The 22,450-nt window shown below is 47.4% G+C and overlaps 1 protein-coding gene across 1 annotated transcript; it reads left to right on the top strand.

Moving 5' to 3' along the window:
- On the top strand, window positions 1–5,425 carry ACR (acrosin). The gene is made up of 5 exons (XM_044227551.1): window positions 1–71; window positions 1,002–1,208; window positions 1,426–1,709; window positions 4,174–4,319; window positions 4,845–5,425. Exons 1-5 carry the CDS (start codon window positions 4–6, stop codon window positions 5,370–5,372), a joined length of 1,233 nt encoding a protein of 410 aa, XP_044083486.1. The 5' UTR covers window positions 1–3; the 3' UTR covers window positions 5,373–5,425.
- The last annotated feature ends 17,025 nt before the right edge of the window (window positions 5,426–22,450 follow it).

Below are 22,450 nucleotides of genomic sequence, written 5' to 3'. Positions count from 1 at the left end.
AGGATGCTGCCAACTGCCGCTCTGCTGCTCTTGGCGGTGTCCGCGGTTGCCAAAGAGAACGCCACGTGTGAGTAAGTGCCAGCGACCCCTCGGGGGCGGAGACAGTGTCTTCTGAAGAGCAGGCCCCACCTGGACTCCCTCTGTCCAGGGCCGGGGAGGAGGCCAAGCTTGGGCCTGGGAGGTGCCCTGGGTCTCACAGGTGTGACCCACATCCCCAACTCAGACCGTCCCTGCTCCCAGCTGCTTCAGCCCGGAGGCCCCAGGGCTGACCCTGGGCTCCTCTGCCTCTCACAGCGCAGACGGGGGGCCCTGTCCTTACCCTGACCTCACTGCCTCAGAACATTGAGTCCTAATTTTTAGAAGCCCCTTTCTTCCCACAGATACTGCAGTGCCCCCACCTGTGGCTGACCCCAAAGACCCCAGGGTACTGTCATGGCGTCTTCTAGGGCCCCCTCCCCCTTAGACTCCGACAGCCCCTGAGGTACCCTCCGAACTATTGCGGCCGCCCCCTGGCTCCCCGGACTCCCATCCCCAGACCCCTGCTGGTCGCCCCCAACCCCGCTCCTGCCACCCTCCGGCCCCACCCTGAGGCCCCAGGGCGCCTGCGGCCCTTCCCTGAGTCTCCCACCCAGCACTGGCCCTAAAGGCCCCAAGCCGTTCCCTCCCGCCTCCCCATCTGGCCTCCCGCCCTGCCTAGGGATCTCGGTGCTTCTAGGGCCCTGTCATCGGTTCTGCTTCCTCTGGCCCCTCTTGCCTCGCCGTGTGGCTCCACCCACGAGACCCCAGAAATCACACTCCTCAGAGCCATTTCCTGGAGCCTGCAGCTTCCAGCCAGCCTGGCTGCCCCCAGCGTGTCTCCTCAGCAGCCCCTCCCGCCCTCCCCTCTCCTCTGCGGGCTGCCCCGCTTGGCCCAGCCCCCCGCCCCCCTCCCCACGTTGCGCAGGTGTGAGGTCGGGCTGCGCCCCTCCCCGGTTTGAACTGTGCTCCCGGTCTCTCCTCAGTGGCCCCTGTGGGTTGCGCTTCAGGCCGAGCTCACAGGGGGATGGCCGTGTCGTCGGAGGGCAGGACACGACAATCGGGGCCTGGCCCTGGATGGTCAGCCTGCAGGTCTTCACGTCCCACAACCACCGGAGGTACCACGCGTGCGGAGGCACCTTGCTGAACTCCCACTGGCTGCTTACCGCCGCCCACTGCTTTGTCTCCAAAAAGTAGGTGTGGGAGGGCCTGGACGGATGTCTTCAGAAAGGGACCTTCCCCAGGGCCCTCTGCACACTTCGTGCTGGGGTCCTGGGCCTTGGGGCAAGCAGACAGTGAGTGCGTGGGCCCAGACCCTTGCTGGGGGAGGGCCCTGAGGGTCATGGCCACTGGAGGTTTCCGTCGAGCCCGTCCTTTCGGAGGTGACCAGGCCTGCCTCTGTGCCCACAGGAAGGTGTACGACTGGAGGCTGATCTTCGGAGCGAGTGAAATTGTGTACGGGAACGACAAGCCGGCGAAGCCGCCTCAGCAGGAGAGATACGTTGAGAAAATCGTCATTCATGAGAAATACGTCCCCAGTTTGGAGCACAACGACATCGCCCTCATGAAGATCACCCCGCCGGTCCCCTGCGGGCAGTTCATCGGAACGGGCTGTCTGCCCCAGTTTAGGGCGGGCCCACCTAGAATTCCCCAGGTCTGCTGGGTGGCTGGCTGGGGGTTCTTGAAAGAGAAAGGTGAGTAGGGGAGGGGCTCGCACAGGGGTGGGGGCGTTGCTGGTCATTTCCTCAGTGGTCTCTGAGGTGAAGGGGCCGAATATGGGCCCTGTGGGGATGTCCGCCAGAGTGCAGGGCACTGTCCCCTTTTATAGCCAGAGAAGCTGGTGGCCGGGTGCCCTATCCACTGCCTCACCACGGATGGCTCGTGCTGTCGCCGGAGGGAAGGGTGCACATAGGCACAGGGGACCCTGGGCACTTGTAGAATGGGGTCGGGCTGTGGCTGTATCTGGAGTTGGAGCCCAGTTGCTACCTTCTGGAAATGGGGGACTGTCACCTGAAACAACAGTTGGAGAAGAGCTCTCCATGGGGTTTTGTGGCTGAGGGCCGTGCCCCCGCCAACATCCATTTCTCTCTCTGTGAGTGGAAGGGCCACGTCACGTGGTCTCTGAGCTCTGAGACCCCAGAGCCCAGCTCTCCTGACCTCAGTGAACCTGGGGTCCCCACCCCCTGGGGGGTTATGATGTGAGAAACTGCCCTCCCCACCCGAGCGACCTCGTTTTCTCTGGAGAGAAGGGACAGGTTTTTTTGGAGGTCAGCTGTGGGCAGCAAGAGTTTGGCTAGGCCTTCCAGAAGTCCACAGGCGACCACCCAGTCACGCTGGGCATGAGCAGAGAGACTGAAGGCTCTTCTGTCCCTTGATCGTGGAAAACCGAGGGTTCCTTATTCAAGGCACTTTAGTCACTTGAGGTTCAAAATTCAGCCTTTTCTGGCCATGAAACCCTGGTGGTTTCGGGGTGCTTCCTGTAACTCTGTCAAGGCTGCCCCCATCTCTGATGGGGGGTGCTTCTCCTCCCGGGCAACTCTGTTTTCACGGGGTTCTGTTGGCCCTTCTCTCCCCAGACTGGGCTGTCAGCCTCCTGGCCCTGCCATGGCCTCTAGAACCCTCTTCTTGTCCCACGCCCCAGCCCGCCCTGCTCTGGCCGCCCTCCCGAACATGTGCACAGTGTCCCGGGGTCTTGTAGTCCCCGGAGAGCTGGTCTCAGGGTTCCCGTCTACAGTCCCATCCCTACTGCCACCTTTGCTGTCTTACTGCTCCAAAGGGTTCCAGGCTCTCACCTACGTCCTGCACAAGGCCTCTTTTGCTCTAGAACCTCCTCAACTTAACAGGATTTCTAGCATCTTCTGGTGAAGACATCCCCCACTGCGAAGGACACATCTTAAGGAAATCCCCAGCCTCCAAACTTCTGTGACATTCCTGCAGACCCTCCTTTTTCTGCTTTCTCCTTGAGCCCACATGCTTCTGGGCTAGTCCTCTTTTTCTACTGAATTTCAAGTTCTTGGGGACTTTTTAGTGTTTGTCACCCAACACCTAAAGGGGCTGGGATTGAGAAAACCCTGTTCTCTTCCCCGCCATCTGTCTCTTACATAGATCTAACAGGTCCACGGTAAACAACCAAGCTTGTTGTGGTGCTAATTTCCGTGTCACCCCTGTCTTGGGGGCCATGCAAAGACAAAACTGGCCTCTTCTTGGGTGATGTGGACGGCTGAGCTCAAGGCACTGGAGACAGTCGCAGCAGAGAAACACACAGTCAGCTGCTTACCGGGGGCCTAGCTCCATCCACTTTGGTCCGGCTTGGCCCCCACCGCCATGTTCCAAGCACAATCCGCCACCCCTCTCCTGCCCCCCAGGCTGTGGTAGGGCCCTTTTGCCTGGGGTTGGCCACTGGATGAGGAGGGGACAGCTGCCCCTGCAGCCGGGTGCGAGGTTGGCTGATGGAGGCAGAGCCTAGGCTGGGCCTTTCTTAACCAAAGGCAGTGACGGGCATCTGGGGCTGTAAAGGAATGTTCGGATCTGCCTCAGGTTCTTCTGAAGCCCCCGACAGGTCCAGGTCCGTGTGTGGAGGCAGTCCTGCCCCTCCTCCTCTCTCTAATTTCAAAACGGATGGGAGGCACACGGGGAGGGACTCGTCTGCCCAGCTCCAGCGGATCCCCTCCAGAGCTGAGCAGAGGGTCCTAACGGGGATAGCAAGCAGGGCGGGTGACTCACAGCCGTGCTACGGCGGAACAAAACGTGAGTCCTGGATTTGTGTGGTCCAGATCCAAGCCACACCACAACCCTACCAGATGTTTGGGCGCGTGGTGCTCCAAGCTCCCGATTGGAGGACAGGCAAGTCACAGTGCTTAGCACAGGGGGTCACTGTGGGGCGTAGATGAGGCGACGCAGCATGCATTCCTTCAGCCAATCTGCTCTGCCTCCAGGCCCTGGCCACCCCCCACCCCCGCACCTGCACATCCCTCCCCCTCCCCCCACACCCTTCAGACGCATCTGAGGGGAGGCGGGGTGGGGGGGAGGGCACTGGCTTTCATGGACTTGAGGGTTAACAGAGCACGTCAGGATCATGGGGTTCCATGGGGGGAGGGGGCTGGGCTCTCCCAGAACGTGGCTTCTGTGATCGCTGACCACCGAGCTGCCCGGCTGTAGTCTACAGGGTCACACCGACACTGCAGGAGGCACGAGTGAACCTCATCGACCTCGACCTGTGTAACTCCACCCAGTGGTACAATGGGCGCATTCGTTCAACCAACGTGTGTGCGGGGTACCCCGAAGGCAAGATCGACACCTGCCAGGTAACTTCCCCTCGGGCGCCCCGGTCCCTGCCCTCACCTCTTTCTGAATCCCCGACCTCCCCGCCTCCAGGTCCCTGCTTCGGTGACCCTTTCCCCGGTCCCCTCTTGTCGCAGTGAGGATGGGAGGGGACGCCTGCTGTCCCTACCCAGAACCGGTCACACCCCGAGAGCTGTACCCGTCATCACGCAGAGCTCATGCCGCCCAAATAGCACCCCTGAGAAAAGGCTAATCTCCCCTCTCCAGAACCCTAACCCTGCAAGTCCGCTCGCCCACACACGCCCGTGGGTGCACAGAGCCTCATGCGTGGACACGCGGGTCACCTTTCTCTTCTCCTCTCTGCAAGGAGACCGTTCTTGCATCCACCCGAAGCTGTTGGTACTAACTCCAGGGTTACCACTGCCACTTGGGTTCAGGGCAGCCAGAAGCCATGTGACTGCAGACACTGTCCTTCCAGGGCCTATGGCCCTTCTGGGCAGGAGAAGAGTGGCTCAGACAGAGAGTGACTTCTGTGTCCTTCCGGGCAGGGGGACAGCGGCGGGCCTCTCATGTGCAGAGACAACGCGGCAAACACCTATGTGGTCGTGGGAATCACAAGCTGGGGGGTAGGCTGTGCCCGAGCTAAGCGCCCCGGAGTCTACACAGCCACCTGGCCCTATCTGAGCTGGATCGCTTCCAAGATCGGCTCTAATGCCTTGCACATGGCCCAGCTGCCCACCCCTTTCCATTCGACTTCTCAGGCACCCCCGGCTAGACTGCCCTCTGCCCACCCCTCTGCTCGCCCCCCTTGGTACTTCCAGCGCCCTCCTCGACCACCTCCCCCCAGCCCCTCTGCATCTCAACCTCAACCTGGACCTCGACCCAAACTCCCGGCCCCACCCCCACCCCCACCCCCCCCTGCACCCCCCCCTGTCACTAGGCCTCCCCAAGTACTTTCTTTCGCCAAGCGACTACAGCAACTCATAGAGATCTTGAAGGGGAAGACCTTTTCTAGCGCGAAGGGGTATTATGAAATGGAGACCACAGATCTCCCCGAACTGACGGCCACCTCCTGACCTGACCCCACTCACAACAGATCCAGTGGGCCCTTAACTCTCAAGAAAACAAAGATGAAATAAAGAAATCTAAATCTAAATATAAAGATAGAAAAAATATATATCCACAAAGACATGCTTTCTGGACTTCTTCCTCCCTGCCCTCCCCGACGCACCCGAACCGTCCCCCAGCAAGTCCGTCCGCCCTCTGTAAGCCTCCAACAAGGTGGAACGGCTTAGATGTCCTTGGCATTTGTGGTTTCCTGACCCTTGGGTTTTGAAGTTGGAACAAGGTGATCTCGGGCGGCAGGCCAGGTCAGAGTCCCTGCAGATTAAATCAGGGCGGGTGGGCCCTGCAAGGTCTCCTGGGAGGTGAGCAGACTCCGACGGTGGGGTGTGGGTCTGCGTCCACTGGAAGAGTGACCCCAGTCGGGTGTAACGTGGCCATCTGACGCTCGTTCCGTGTGGCTGCCCCCTCAACCCGAGCTGCCCATGCCTGTTTGTGAGTCCCTGAGAAGGTGGTCTCTGTGGGCTCAGGCCAGCTGCCCACTCTGCTCAGGTCCTAGATCAAGCCCGCACCCTGGAGTAGCTGTCAGATGCTGAAGGACGGCAGGCCCGCGAAAGGAATCCCCGGGCTCCCGGCAGCTGCCGCAGGATCAACCAGTCGTGCCTGCCCACCAGCCCACCCTGCGTGGGCTTCAGCCGCACGCCGGGCCTGTGCTCATTGGGCAAAGACGGACGGCAGAGGCTGCGGGAGCAGGAGGGAGGGACTCCGGGTGAGGAGGAACGAAGACTCCGTCCTTCTCCTGCTGGGGCTGCGACAGGGGCTGATGAAGCGGCCAGGAATCTATTTTCGGGATTCATCAGTCTGCCCGAGTTCGAACAAACCCCTGCTTGGCCCCCCATCAGCCGTGTGGCCTTGGGAATATGGCCAGAGGGTTGTGTGACAATGAGATAGGACAGATGTGACGGTGTCAGAGTGGGACACACTGTGAATGCTTACAGATGTGGGCTCTAACTTAGAGCCAACGGGTGACCTTGTACTTCGACAGGGGAGCTCGGGGGCATACCGTCTGTGTACTTACAACCCCTGGGATGCTTAGGCTACCTAGGAGGGCTTGCACATTGATCTGGGTGGCCCAGAGCTCTGTAGGGTCGCAACATTTGGTTATATTAAAAGCCAGATTCTCTCTGCCTTGGCTAAGAGCCAACATTGCTAAGGTTAGAGTTGGCAGGTCTGTGATTCCTGTTGTTGGCTTTGGTCTTTCTCTTCTAAAGTCCATTTCTTAATCTCCCTACTGGGTATATAAGCTTGGGACCCCGGTGTCGGACCCCAGTTACCATCGAAACACTGAACAACACTCAGTGGCCGTCCCAGAGTGACACAGAAACCACACTATCGGCCATATGGTCCAAGGAGCAGAAACGGCAGCAGCCCAGGGCCTGCCCTCGCCCTTCTTGTACCCAAGGCTTCCTTGGGAATGGCGGGACAAGGTATGCTCAGGCTGGGGAGGAGGGGTGGCTGGGGAGGATTGGGACACACTTGGGGGAGCTGCAGTACCAGGGGCTTCTTTAGCTCATCCCTGCTCTTCAGAGCCTCCCAGGATCCAGAACCAGTTCCCCTGGCACTGTTCCAGCTAACTTAGCTGTTCCAAGCTAAGCCCCCTTAGCTTCCCCTCAGCACACCCATTTCGCTACATAGGAGCCAGTACTGGTTTGTATCAAATTCACTGGCTTTTGCAACACTAATTGATGTTCTAATTTTCATTTTAAAATTATGAGTGAAGTTGATAAGTAAAGTGAGACTCTGCTCTGCCTTCATATCCCTGTGCATAGTCTAACCGTGAAGACGGCTTCCAGGTCCTGGGGCAGACACTGCTGCACGTGGAGACAGGAGGAGCGGGGCAAAACTGGACAGGCTGTGCAATGAGCCGGCACCCAGGGGCACTGGGCAACTGAGGGATATGCTCACTGTTCCCTTGTGGGACGGCTTAGGCAATATTAAGTATTCTTTTTAAAGATCAGAATTCACAATTTACTGCTAAGAACAGTAACAAAATGATTTGACAGTGGCTAAACTTGTGCACGTGATAACACCCTGATTCCTGAGCATTTGGGAATCACAGACCTAGGATGTGTGTAGGCACAAGGTCTAATTGTGAATTTGATCAATATAAGAAATCTTTTTCTTTTAAAGATTTATTTACATATTTGCAAGTGAGACAGAGAGAGCGCGCGCGAGCACATGAGCAGAGAGAAGACATAGAGGCTTAACCCACTGAGCCACCCCGGCGCCCCCAAACCAGTTTTAAATCAGAGCTTCAGCTCCTTTGATTCTTCTTCCAACAGTGCTCTGTCCCTCTGGTCAGGCAGAGGGATTTGTCTCTGGTTCTGTCCCGCTCGTTGGGGCAGCCGCCCAGCGGTCTGGAGAGGGAAGTGTCCTCACCTGCTGTTGTGACTGGCGGGCGGCCTTGGCCTCCGGCTCGGCCTGCTGCTGGCGTGTCCCGGTGGTCACCTCTGCTCTATGCGGTGTAACAGGTATCCCCCAGAGTTTTGGATTTGCTTTAGGAGAATGGAACTTGTGAAGCCTTTCAAATACACTTTTTTTTTTTTAAGATTTTATTTATTTACTTGACAGACAGAGATCACAAGCAGGCAGAGAGGCAGAGAGAGGAGGAAGCAGGCTCCCCGCTGAGCAGAGAGCCCGATGTGGGGCTCGATCCCAGGACCCCGGGATCATGACTGGAGCCGAAGGCAGAGGCTTAACCCACTGAGCGACCCAGGCGCCCCACACATGGGCATTTCTTGATTCATTTTTCCTCCTGCAGTCGCAGGCCAACCCCTAACAGAGCTGCTGACGTGACAGCGTTGCGGTGGCCGGTCCCCGGAAGTCTGCCACTGCCGTGGGGACCTGTGCCTGGCACGGTCTGGGCATGACTTGCTCTGCCCAGCAGGTTCCCGCACTGGATCTCCTCCAGGCTTTGCGCATCTAACCTCTTGCGCCTCTAGTTCGCTCTTCTGTTTGGGGATTGTTTACTGGGTCAGTGAAAAGGATACAATCCCGGAAGAGCTGGAAGGGATGAATAGGGCAAAGTATGTGGGGGACTGGCTGGGGGGCTTCGCCTTCTCTGGGGACTCCCACCCCCAGCGGCACGGCGAGCTCACCAGCCTGCAAACCATTTGGTCTCCACGTGCATTCCCCTAAGGCTGGCGACGTTACACTGTTTTCATGTGCTGACTGCCTTGGGCTATCTTCTCTGGTGGTCTTTTCAAATCTTTTGCCTTTTTAAAAATTTTTATTGTCTTTTTTTCTTTTTTTTAGAGATTTAAGAGTTCTTTTTACATACTAAACATAAGTCCTCTATCAGATATATACTTTGTAAATATTTTCTCCCAGTCTATGCCTTTTTTAATTCTCCAAATAGTGTCTTTTTAAGAATAGAAGTTTTAAATTTTGATTAAGTACAATTAATATGCTCTTCTGTAGATCAGTTTTTTTGGTGTCATATCGAAGAAATTTTTGCTTAACGAAAGGTCTCAAAGATTTTCTTTGACATTTTCTTCTAGAAGTTTAAGAGTTTTGGGTTTTTTTCCCATTTAGGTCTACGGTCCCTTTGGAGTTAGTTTTTGTTTTTGATAAACTATGGATTGATGCTCGTTTTTCCGTATGGAAAGCCAGTTGCTCCAGGGTTGGGCTCTTCCCCTCTACTGTGTCTGTGTATCTCTGCAGAGAATCATTTGTTCACATATGTATGGTTCTACGTTCCAGCTCTGTTCTGTTCCTTTGAACAAGTTTACTTTGACACTATCTTACTATGTACAGCTTACAAGAGATCTTGAAATTAGGTAGTGTCCATATTCCAAAATTTTTTTCAAAGCTATTTTGGTTATTTTTGGTCCTTAGCATTTCCATGTGAATTTTAGAATCACCTTATTGATTTATAAAGCAAATCCTGCTGGAGTTTTTATTGTGATTGTGTTGAATCTCTAGATCAATTTTTTTAAAAAGGTTTTATTTTATTTTAAGTAATCAACATGAGGCTCGACCTTACTACCCCAAGATCAAGAGTCACATGCTCTACAGACTGAGCCAGCTTGGAGCCCCAGATCTATAGGTCAATTTGTGGAGACATGAGATCTCAACAGTATCGAGTCCTCTGAACCATTCATGCAGTGAATTTTCCAACAAAATCTGTTAAGATTTCTTTAATTCCCTTGACAATGTTTTCATCTGAATGTGCAGGTCTTTTGTCAATATTTTGTCAAAATTATTCCCAAGGATTTCATATTTTGATACTATTGTAAATGATATTTAATTTTAATTTTCAACTTTTCATTGCTAGGATATAGAAATATAATTATTTTATGTGTATTAATTATGCCTCCTGAAACCTTGGTGAACTCATTATTAATTCTAGCAGCCCCCCCCTTTTTTTGCGTCGGCTCCATGCTGGGGCTTGAACTCATGACCCTGACATGAAGACATGAGCTGAGATCCAAAGTTGGACGCTTAACCCACTGACCCCCCAGGTATCCCTCTAGCGGGCTGCTTTTTTTTTTTAAAAAAGAGTTTCATTCATTTATTTATTTGACAGAGATCACAAGGAGGCAGAGAGGCAGGCAGAGAGAGAAGGGGAAGCAGGCTCCCCGCGGAGCAGAGAGCCCGATGCGGGGCTCGATCCCAGGACCCTGAGATCATGACCTGAGCCAAAGGCAGAGGCTCACCCCACTGAGCCCCAGACGATCCTGTCCTACATTTGTTTTATCGAAGTGTCATTGATGCGCACCGTGTTGCGTTAGTTCCGGGTGTGCAGCCCAGGGATGGACGAGTCTGTATGCGGCGCCCATCACCGTCCCCGCACAGCCCATCACAAGCGCAGCCGCCCCTGTCCCCGCACAGCGCTGTACCCCTCAGACCCGTGACTGACGCCGGCTTCTCCCTCTTCTCCTCACTCGCGCGGCCCTCCCCTCCCCACCCCTCCGGCAACCCGCAGACTGTTCTGTGGATTTATGATCTGGTTTTGCCTTTTGTTTTGTCAGTGAAATCATATGGTATTTGTCTGTCTCTGACTGACTGCACTTAGCATGACCCCTCTAGGTCCACCCATGTTGTCACAAATGTCACGACTCCGTCACTTTCTACAGCGGAATACAGTTCCACGGTGTCTACACGCCGCATCTCTCTCCGTCCATCAGTCGGTGGACACTTGTGCTTCTGTATCTCGCTGTTGTAAATAACGCTGCAGTAAACATCGGGGTGCACACATCTTTTTGTTTTCTTCAGGTCAACACCCAGTAGTGGAATTGCCGGATCATATGTTATTTCCAGTTTTTTAGGAGAGTGTATTGTTTCCGTGAGACACTAGTTTACATCCCCACCAACAGTGCTCCCGGGGTCCCTTCTCTCCACATCCAAAACTCATTTCTGTCTTTCTGATTTAACTATTCGGACAGGTGTGAGGTTATTTCATTATGGCTTTGATTTGCATTTCCCTGGTCATTAGTGACATTCAGCATCTTTTCATGTGTCTGTTTACCATCTCGACCGGGCTTTTTGTACATTCCTTTGGGTTTCTACATAGAAAAGCAAGTCATAAGTGAATAAGAGAGATTTATATATATTTTTCCAGACTGGATGCCTGCCTGCCTTCTTCCTCCCTCCCTCCTTTCCTTCCTGCTTTATTGCACTGGCCAGACCTTCAGAACAATGGAGTGGAACGCTTGTCTTGTTTCTGATCTGAAGGGCGTAGAAATAAGTCTTTCATCATTAAGTACGATGTTACAGTTTACCTTTTATTAGGATGTTCCCTTCTACACCTACTTTGCCAAGAAATTTTTATTTATCTTTTCAACATCAAGAATGAATGTTGGATTTTATCAAAACTTCTTCTGCATCTTTTGGAATGGTCATGTAATTTTTCTGTTTTACTTTGTTAATCTGGTGAATTATGCTGATTTCTTTTTTTAAAATATGCTTTTATTTCAGAATAGTTTTAGATTTACAGAAGAGTTACAAAGTAGTACAGAATTTCCACATACCCTCCACCCAGTTTCAGGTTCCCCCGTCATTAGCATCTTACATTACCTCAGTATGTATGTTCAAATTAGGAAATCAACACTTGCACATTGTTATTAGTCAAACTCCGGACTTTATTCACATTTTCCCATCATTGTCCTTCTCCTCTTTCAGGGTCTGATCCAAGGCGCCACATTGCTTCTGTGTGTCAGGTCTCACTGGTCTCTTGTGCTCTGGGACAGTTGCTCACTCATAATTATTTTATGTATATGAATTATGCATCCCCAAAGTGTTGATTATATTATAATCAGGCATATAAAATGATTATAATAACATAACAAAGTGTTGCTTTGCTTTTAAATGACCTTGACAATTTTAAATGACCTTGACAATTCCGAGGAATACTGGTTAGATATTTTGTAGAATATCCCCCAATTTGAATTGTCTTATGTTTTTCTCATGATTATTAGGATTATGAGCTTTGGAAAGAATGCCATGGAGATGAAGTATCTTCTCCTCCCTCCCGTGGAGGGGGGAGTCCTTAATGTACACGGGACATCAGTGGTGAAGTAACCCTTGGTCACTTGGGCAGGTCATGGCTTCCAGGTTTCTTCACTGTTCCCTCTCCATCCTTTTTTCTTTGAAACTGAGTGGCTCTGTTTAGTACACCCTGGAGGGTGGTGTTGATGAATGTCTGCTCCTGCAAGGGTCCCTATCTACCTAGATTACTGAGCATTCTTCTGGGGGCACTGGGGGGCGCAGTTGGTTGGGCGTCTGACTCTTGGTTTGGGCTCAGGTTGTGATCTCAGGGTCGTGGGATTGAGCCCCTCATTAGGCTCTGAGCTCAGAGGAGAGTCTTTGAGGAGTCTCTCCCTCGGCCTCTACCCCGCCCCCTCATGCTCTCTCTCTCTCTCTCAAATAAATAGATAGATCTTAAAAAGAATCAGAATTCTTCTTTGGGAATATTTGACTCTTTCTCCCTATTTATTATTTTCACAGTATAGACCCATATATATTTATTTTATACTTTGGATTATAATCCAATACTGTATTATTTAATTTGCTGGTTACATTGTTCTAGCTTGGGCCATTGGGCATGCTTTTCACATGGCTACTGTGTTCATTTCGTGTGACCCCGTCCTTTTATTTTATTTTTAAAGATTTTTAAATTTTTTTACTAAGATTTATTTATTTGTCAGAGAGAGAGAGAGAGAGAGAGAGACAACAAGCAGGGGGTGCATCAGGCAGAGCAGGCAGAGGGAGAAGCAGGCTTCCCACTGAGCGGGGAGCCTGATGTGGGGCTCCATTCCAGGACCCTGGGATCATGACCTGAGCGGAAGGCAGATGTTTAATGACTGAGCCTCCCAGGCGCCCCCATCATTTTAGTTTTTGAACATCTCTTTACTTTCATTTTACAAGATGCTCCAGGCTTCTCTTGTATTTTCCCTGACTCAGTCCTGGTGACCGTCATTTCTCTAAGATGACCTAGACCTCCAATTTTAATTGGAGAATGTTAATTGGAAACCAAGATCTAGACATGAGGCACGCTTGCTGCTACTGAGATGTCATAGCTTTTGGCCCCTCTGATTGGGTTAGACAAAATTCGGTGAGGTAGGCATATGCCCTAACCCACGTGTACATGCCTACCTGCTATTGGTTCTGTAGCTACCCATCTGATTCTATCTAAAACGGGGGTTTTCATACTGTTGTTTCCAATCAAATCCAGTACCACAGGGTTCATTTTATCCTTCACCTCTTGCTTATACTGAGTAATTTTTGAATGTTAAACTCTTTTTTAAAAATATTTTATTTATTGATTTGACAGAGAGAGCACAAGCAAGGGAAGAGGCAGAGGGAGAAGCAGGCTTCCCGCTGAGAAAGGAGCCCCATGTGGGCATCAGTTCCAGGACCCTGGGATCATGACTTGAACCGAAGACAGATACTTAACTGACTGAGCCACCCAGGCACACCCATTTTTGAATGTTTAATCAACATTGTATTCCTGGAATAAACTCCACCATGATTATAGTGTATTATCCATTTTATATATTATTGGATTTCATTTGCTAAAATAAAAAAAAAAACTGGTGCGGGGCACCTGGGTGGCTCAGTGGGTTAAAGCCTCTGCCTTCGGCTCAGGTCATGATCCCAGGGTCCTGGGATCGAGCCCCACATCGGGCTCTCTGCTCAGCAGGGAGCCTGCTTCCTCCTCTCTCTCTGCCTGCCTCTCTGTCTACTTGTGATCTCTGTCTGTCAAATAGATGAATAAAGCCTTTTTAAAAAAACAAAACAAAAAAAACCAAAACAATACTGGTGCATTTATGTTTATGAAGAATATTGGTCTGTAATTTCCTTTTCATGCAACATCTTTCTGTTAGTCTTGCGATGGGGGTAATGCTGGCTACATAAAGTAAGCTGGGAGGTGTGTTCCATGCTTCAGCTTTTGGGAATAGTTCATGTAAAACTCGTGTTATTTCTTCCTTGCATGGTAGACTTTGCTGGTAAAGCTGTCTGGACCAGGAGTTCACTTTGTGGAAGTGCATGGAAGTGGGAATTCAATTTCTTTAATAGCTATTTAGTAGGCAATTCGAGCCATCTGTCTTCCTGAATGAGACTTGGTAGGTTTTATCTTTCAAAGAATTTATCCCTTTCGTCTAGCTAGTCTGATTCGTAGGCCCGAGATTGTTCGTAGTTTTCCCTTATTACCTCCCAATGACTCCCTCTCTGCTGCCTTTGTGCTGACGGCATCTTTCTAATTCCTGATACTGGTCATTTTTAATATTCTCTCCCTTTCTCCCTTGGTCAGTCTGACTAGAGTCAGCTGTACTGATCTTCAAGAACCAGCTTCAGTTTCATTAACTTTATTTGTTTTTGTTTTCTCTTTCATCGATTTCTTCTCTAATCTGTTATTTCTTTCCTTCTACTTTGGGCTTAATTCATTCTTTTTTCCATTTTCTTGAAGTGGAAGCTGAGGTCATTGATTTGAAATCTTTTTCTTCTAATATAGGTATTTAACACTATAAATTCCTGCCTAAGTATCGCTCTAGTGACATACCATATTTTATACGTTATACATTTTTAGTTAGTTCAAAATACTTCCTAATTTCCCTTTTGATTTCACATTTGATACATGAATTATTTAGAAGCATGTCATCTAGTTACCAAATAGTTGGGGATATTTCTGTTATTGAGTTATAATTTAATTCCATATTATGGTCAGAGTGCATATTTTGAATAGGTTGGTTCATTTTAAACTTTCTGAGACTTGTTTTATGGCCTAGGACATAGTCTGTCTCTGTAAGTGTTCTGGGTGCACCTGAAGGAGGTGTATGGCTTTCTGTTTTGGGGGGAATATTCTGTAAAAGTCAATTAGTTCAGGACAGTAGATAGTGTTCACATCTTCTATATCCTTACTGATTTTCTGTACATTTTATAAATTACTGAGAGAGATTATTGAAATCTTTGAATATAGTTGCAAATTTGTCTACTTCTTGTAGATCATATATATTTTAACAGTTATATTGATAAAATAATTCATGTACCATACATTTTACCTATTTAAATGGTGTAATTCAGTGGCTTTTAGGAGGGTCATAGAGTTCTGCAACCATCAGCACAATCAATTCCCCTAAATTCCTCTAAATCCCATACCCGTTAGCTGCTAGGAAGGCAGTTACGCTCATCGCTATGCCATTGCTGCTTCCTTAGCTGCTAGGAATGTAAAATAGTGCATTCCCTCTGGAAATAGTTTGTCAGTTCCTCAAAAGTTCAACACAGAATGATCATATTACCCAGGAATGTCCCTCCTAGGTATACGTCCAAAAGACCTGAAAACAGGGACGGAAAGATACGTGGGCTCCTGTGTTCACAGCAGCACCATTCACAGTAGCCCCAAAGTGGAAACAACCCACGTGCCCATCAGCAGATGAATGAATAAACATGCTGTATATACATGCAGTGGAATATTATTCAGCCATGAAAAGGAGTGGAGTTCTGATACATGGTACCATATGAAAGACCCTTGATAATATTCCAAGTGAAATAGGCCAGATACAAAGGGACAAATATTGTATGATTCCACTTATATAAGGTATCTAGAAGAGGAAATTCAAAGGAACAGAAAGTAGAATAGAGGTTACCAGTGCCCAGAGGAGGGCAGAATGGGGACCTACTGTTTAATAGTTAGAGTTTCTGTTTGGGATCATGAAAAAGTTCGGGAATTGATAGCGGTGGTCACACAATACTGTGAATTTTCTTTTTTTCTTTTCTCTTTTTATTAACATATAATGTATTATTTGCTTCAGGGGTACAGGTGTGTGAATCATCAGTAATATGATTTTTATTACTGCTACTGAGTGTAATTATACACTTAAAAATGGTTAAGATGGTAAACTGTTATTTATATTTTAATTAGAATGCTGGAAAAATATGCTACAAAAAATCAAATACAAAAGAATGCAGGAATGGAGAAAAGGAGGGACAGAAAAATACAAGAGAGGTTGTCCTAGGTGCACCCCTGCACTGTGCACCTGCCTAGGTGACTGGGCAGGTTCTGCTGGGGGTGCCGGGCTGCTCCAGAGGTGGGTCAGGCAAGCTGCTCCAAGGAGCTGGGCGTCTGCACCGTTAGTGTTCCTGAGCAGGTACTGGTCCCGCGGTACCAGTGAGCACGTGACCGGGCCGGTGCTGCACGTGGAGAGGCCGGCCCCGTGTTGGTGACAGGCGGAGGAAGGCACCCAGCCTGTAAGCATAGGAAAATCCCTTGAAAACTGATGGAGACTCTTCAGAGGGAACTTCCCTGGGTGTCTTCAATGCGTCCACCTTTGGCGGCTTCAGAGCAGAAAAGAACTTTGATTCTTACAGTCACTTACTTCAGCGATTCGAGAGCTATTGAGGAAGCTCAGAAACAGCTAGACTTACCAGAACATGTCTACTCAAAGGAGACAATGTCTTCCCGGTTGCTAAAAGCAAACTAATGAATGGCCACGGAGGGGAGAAATCACCTATCTTCTTTATTCATTCACTGCTTGTAACTATGCAACTTATTTTGGTTATATTCCTAAAGCTGTGCGTTGGTTTAAACTGTATAATGTAGTTACCATATTACGCTTTAGATCCATCACGTGTCAGTACTAAAAAGAGTCATCCAAAAAACCCAAGATTTAAAAAAAGTTATATATTAATTAAAAACCCTTTCAAAGCTTTCTAAAACATACCACTAAAAAGGTCTTAAAGCTGCCTTATGATGGAAATAAAATGTACATCAGTGTAGGTTAAAAGGCAATTTAAAAAATAAGATTTTGTCAGAGAGAGGGAGGGAGAGAGAGAGAGAGAGAGAGAGAGATTGCACACAAGCAGGCAGAGTGGCAGGCAGAGGCGGAGAGAGAAGCAGGCTTCCCTGCCGAGCAAGGAGCCCAATGCAGGACTGGATCCAGGACCCTGGGATCATGACCTGAGCTGAAGGCAGAGGCTTTAACCCACTGAGCCACCCAGGCACCCCAAAAGGGAAATTTTTAATTTGAGTTGAGAACTGTAAAATCCAGCAGGGATGCCTTTGAATAATTAATGTTCTAAACAAAGGCGGCTTAGGAAAGTAAATGCACTGAGCAGAGGTTTCATGTTTATTACAAACCTAAGGGGGAAAAACCAGACTTCGTGTTTTGTATGCATTTTGAATTGTTTTATTATTGATATAAAGACTCGCAACATTTCATTTTATTCATTTCCTCTTGAGATCAAATCAGTGTGCCACATTCCACGTTGGCATAGTCTACCTCAGTTCTAAATAATCCAGGCTCTCCTCCTCTTCCGTGTTCTGTCCATTTTTTTAAGACAAAGTAAAATGACTGGTTTTTGTTCCATAGGTCTCATTTTTGTGTTACCACGTCTCACTCCTCTGTCAGAGTCCGTGTTCTTGTTCTAATGAAGAACACTTTGGTGGTTCTCTTCACTTTGGTGGTTCTTTCCTTGAAATAACTGTCATTGTCATTTTTTTTCCCATTTAGAATATTTTGCATCTATACTCACCAGAGATCGACTCTATTTATACCATTTCATCCTCTCACTGGATTAATGACAACGATCACGCATATCTGTATCGCTTTATTAGAAAAAGAACTTTTGCCTTTAGGTTTCTTTGGACTTTATTTTTTTAAAAAAGATTTTATTTATTTATTTGACAGAGACCACAAGTAGACAGAGAGGCAGGCAGAGAGAGAGGAGGAAGCAGGCTCCCTGCTGAGCAGAGAGCCCGATGCGGGGCTCGATCCCAGGACCCTGAGATCATGACCGGAGCCGAAGGCAGAGGCTTTAACCCACTGAGCCACCCCTTTCTTTGGACTTTAAATGAATACAGAGCAGTTCACTTCTATATCTAATTCTTAAAGAACACAGAATGCTTATTTTCCCCCGGGAAAATTATTTAGGAGCAAATTAAATTATGAAATATTTAGAAGGTTATTTATTTTAATGTAGTGATGCGTTCCTAAGCAAGCCTAAGCTGTTATAGGTGTGTGCACTATAATTTGATGACAGTTTAAAGAGAGCTTGTAGCTTGAAATACATAATAAAGTTGTAGTTAAATAATCTTTATACTGATACATTTTTCCTCAACTGTATGATTTTTATTTAAAGATTTTATTTATTTATTTGAGAGAGAGAGAGTGCACATGAGCAGGGAGAGCAGCAGGCAGAGGGAAGGAGAAGCAGGCTTCCTGCTGAGCGGGGAGCCCGACATGGGGCTCTGGATCCGAGGACTCTGGGATCATGACCTGAACTAAAGGCAGATGCTTAATGGACTGAGCCACCCAGGCGCCCCAACTATGCGATTTTTGACCACTTGAGTCTTTTTGTTTACGCTGGTAGAAATTTGAGATCATTGCACATTTAGGAATCTAAGATTGCAACCGGTTCGGATTCCTGAAACAGTCGATTGCATCATCATTCACCTTAGCGACAGATCTGGTAGGCGTCTGGGGGTGGGGAGAAGTATATAGAAGATACCTTTAAAGGCGATGATATTATAAATCAGTTTCCCTAATTTACATAAATTAATGAACTGAATGCAAAAAAGAGACAAAGTATACAGAAAAACATCTAAAACTGCTGTCGAGGTGTGGGGATGTGGATAATATGGCTGGCCACGTTTTCCTTTTTGGTGTAGGAGTTTGTGGCAAACAAAGTAGTTTGTGGTTTTTTCATTTCTTCTTTATTAAAATATGTAGAAATCCCAGGGCACCTGGGTGGCTCAGCTCAAGTCATGATCTCCGGGTCCTAGGATCAAGAGCCCCGTGTCAGGCTCCCCACTCGGCGGGCAGTCTGCTTTTCTTTTCCCTCTCCCTCTGCCCCATTCCTTCCTCATTTTCCATTTCAAATAAATAAAAATTTAAAAAAATTTTAGAAATCCCATACTTGAGGGCACCTGGGTGGCTCAGCGGGTTAAAGCCTCTGCTTTCGGCTCAGGTCATGATCTCAGAGTCCTGGGATCGAGCCCCGCATTGGGCTCTCTGTTCAGCAGGGAGCCTGCTTCCCCTTCTCTCTCTCTGCCTGCCTCTCTGCCTACTTGTGACCTCTCTCTCTGTGTCAAATAAATAAATAAAATCTTAAAAAAAAAAAAAAGAAATCCCATTCTTGAAAGATGCCTCAATTATCAGTGGCTTTATGAAGCAAAGACCAAAAGTAAACACGAAAAGTGTAAAAACAAACTTGCATTTGGTTTGTTTGAATCACTTGCTGCTGCTGATGTCCTCATCAAGGACGTGGAAGTCCTGGGCTGCCTTATTTTGCTGTCACGGTCCATTTTGTTAAATAGCCGAGGACTTGGTAACTCTTGCAATGAAAATCTCTGTCCGACGTACTAAAGAATGCTAAGAAACGACAGCAGCACTATTTTGATTTGTCCAAATGTTTCCAAGGTTGGAAATAGGTCTGCAGTCAGTGCAGAGAAGATTAAGACATACAGAAAACACAAAGGAAATGACTGAAGGGAGTCCTTCCTTCTCATTTGCATGAGAAGTTACTTCTCATGTAAATGAGCGGATGTCTCCAGTTAAAGGCAGAGCTTGGCAGAATGGTTTGAGACAAGAGCCAGCTGCATCCTGTCTACAGGAGCTTGAGACCCAGTGATACAAAGAGGGCTACAGGGAGAGGGTGGAAAAGCTCCTCCATCCAGACAGTAACCAGCAGAGACGTGGTGTGGCCATACCCATATCAGACAAGATGGACCAGAAGTCGAGGTGGTTGGAAGAGGCAAAGAAGGGCAATTCATCAAGAAGATAATTAGAAGTATAAAGGACAAAATACAAACAGAGATACTCTAAAAAACACATATGCCCATATGCACCAAACAACAGAGCCCCCAAATATTTGAGGCAAACATTAACATACTGAAGCAGCGCTACAGTACTACTCAGAGGCATCAGCACTCCGTTGTCAACAGTGTATGGAACACCTAGACAGAAAGTCCACAAAGACAAACAGGACTTTTAACAACACTGTTATCAATGACCTATAACAGACATAGCACACTCTCCCCAACAGCAGAATACACATTCTTCTCAAACCCATATGGAACATTCCATAGGACATACCATGTTTTAGGCCATGAACAATTCTCAATAACTTTAAAAAGACTGAAATCATACAAAGTATCTTTTCCAACCACAATGGGTGAAGCAAACGTCAACAACAAAAGAAAAACTGGAAAAGTGACAATTATGTGGAAATTAAAGAAATGCTCTTAAACAAGCTTAATGGATCACAGAAGAAATCACAAGGGTATATAGAAAATACTTAGAGACAAATGAAAATGAAAACACAACATGCAAAAATTTATGGCATGCAGCAAAGGCAATGTGCAGAGGGAAATTTATAGTGATAAATGTCTATGTTAAAAAAGAAGAAAGATTTCAAATGAATAATCTACCTTTACACTTTAAGGAAGTGGAAGAAGAAGGGCAGACTAAAGCTATCAGACTAAAGGAAAGAATAAACATTAGAGGTAAATGAAATAGAGAACAGAAAAATTATAGAGAGGGAATAATTATACCACAAGTTGGTTCTTTAAATAGATCAACAAAAATGACAAACTTTTAGCTATAATGACAAAGGAAAAAGGTGAAAATAGTTAAAATAAAAAAATTAGAAGTAACATTACTACTAATTATACAGAAAGAAAAAGAAACATAAGAAAATACTATAAACAAGTAGATACCTCTCAAATTATATGTAGATGAAATGATACCTGATAAAGGCATGAAAAATCCCACAGCTAAACCATACTCAACAGTAAAGTACTGAAAACCTTCCCCCTAAGATAGGATCAAGGCAAAGGCGCCTGCTTTCTCCACTTTCATTCAACACAGTTAGAGCAATTAGGCAAGAAAAGGAAACAAAAAGCTTCCAAATTGTAAAGGAATAAATGAAAACTTTTTCCGTAGGCATGTATGATTCTATTTATAGAAAGTGCACAAGAATCCACAGAAAACTAGGGTTAAAAGAATTCAGCAGTTTCAGGGTACAACATCAACACACAAAAGTGAGCTGTGTTTCTATAACCAGCGATGAGCAATAAGAAAAGGAAATAGCATCCGCAGAATACCGGGAAATAAACTTGACCAGGAGGTGAAAGATTTGTAGGTGAAAACTACAAACACAGCTGGAACAAATTAGAGAGTCCAACAGAGGGAGAGACAGCCCAGGTTCGTGGATTGGAAGACTTAATATCGTTAAGATGTCAAAATGATCTCTAAAAAGAACAAAGTTGAAGGACTTTCAAAACTGTACTGTGAAGTTACATATCTAGACCACAGAATGGAATTGAGAGTCCAGAAATAAACTCATACAACTGGGACCAAGGTGGCAAAACCATTCAGAGAGAAACAGTCTTTGCAACAAATGCTGCCAGGACAACTGGACGTCCACAAGCACAGGTGTGTCCTTTTGCCTCATGCCATGGACAAAAAATAACTCAGAATGGATCAGTGACCTAAATGTAAGAGCTGGAGCCATGAAACTCTTAGAAAAGAACATAAAGGTTAAGTCTTCATGACCTTGGATTTGGCAATGGATTCTAGATATGACACCAAGAACATGAGCAACAAATGAAAAAAAGGACAAACTAGAGTTCTTAGAAATTAAAAGACTTTTGTGCATCAAAGATATTATTCACAAAGTTTAAAGGCAATCTATGGAATGGGAGAAAATAGCTGTAAATCATAAATCTGATGAACATTTAGGTCCGAATATATAAAGAACACTTATAACTCAATAACAAAGAAGACAATCTGATTTAAAAATAGGCAAAGTACTTGAACAGGTATTTTTCCAAAGAAAATTTACAAATGGCTAACAAGCATATGAAGAGAGGCTCAATATCATGGCATTAGGGCAATGCAAATCAAAACCACAATGAGGTACCATTTCACAGCCACTAGAAATGGGTTCGATTTGTCTTTAAAGTAGAAAACAACATGGGCTACCTTGGGAGTGGGGAAATTGGAAACTTTGTGCATTGTTTGTAGGACTGTAAATGGTTCTACTTTGGAAAAGACAGGAAGTTCCTCAAAAGTTTAATTGTGGTTAAATGTAATTAACGTATGACCCTGTAGGACCACCCCTAGATATACACTCTACCATGGCCTGAATTACGGCCCTCCAGAACTCATATGTTGAAGTCCTAATCTTCAATGTGACTGTATTTGGAGTCCAAGCATTGAGAGGGGTAATTAATGTTAAATGAGGTCCTAGGGCTGGGGCCCAACCTTTGTGTCAAAGGATTGTTTGAGTAGGGGAAGAGAAAGCGATCTCTGCCATGTGCGCACTCAGTGAGATGGCAGCTGCCGAGAAGCCAAGAAAAGTGGCTTCAGAATGGAACCAACCCTGCTGGCACCCTGATCTTGGAGCTCCCAGGCTCCAGAACTGAGAGAAATAAATGTCACTCAGTGGTGATTGGTGATGGTGGCCTGAGCAGACTGGGACAGCCAGATCGGAACACTGAGGTCCCCGCTGTGAGCCCGTACTCAAGCCTGGTGGTAGCGACAACATTCATGCAGCTGAAGGGTGGAAACAGCCCAAATGTCCACCAACG

Source organism: Neovison vison, chromosome 12 (genome assembly GCF_020171115.1).
Source record: "Neovison vison isolate M4711 chromosome 12, ASM_NN_V1, whole genome shotgun sequence".
Taxonomy (NCBI): Eukaryota; Metazoa; Chordata; class Mammalia; order Carnivora; family Mustelidae; genus Neogale; species Neogale vison.
This window is presented reverse-complemented; position numbering and strand designations above follow the sequence as displayed.

What these genes read in the sequence shown, in the direction of transcription:
- ACR (XM_044227551.1), top strand. Translation starts at nt 4, where the DNA reads ATGCTGCCAACTGCCGCTCTGCTGCTCTTGGCGGTGTCCGCGGTTGCC. An exon ending in AAAGAGAACGCCACGTGTGA is followed by an intron (nt 72 to 1,001) that starts GTAAGTGCCAGC and finishes GTCTCTCCTCAG; the next exon opens with TGGCCCCTGTGGGTTGCGCT. An exon ending in GCAAGATCGACACCTGCCAG is followed by an intron (nt 4,320 to 4,844) that starts GTAACTTCCCCT and finishes CCTTCCGGGCAG; the next exon opens with GGGGACAGCGGCGGGCCTCT.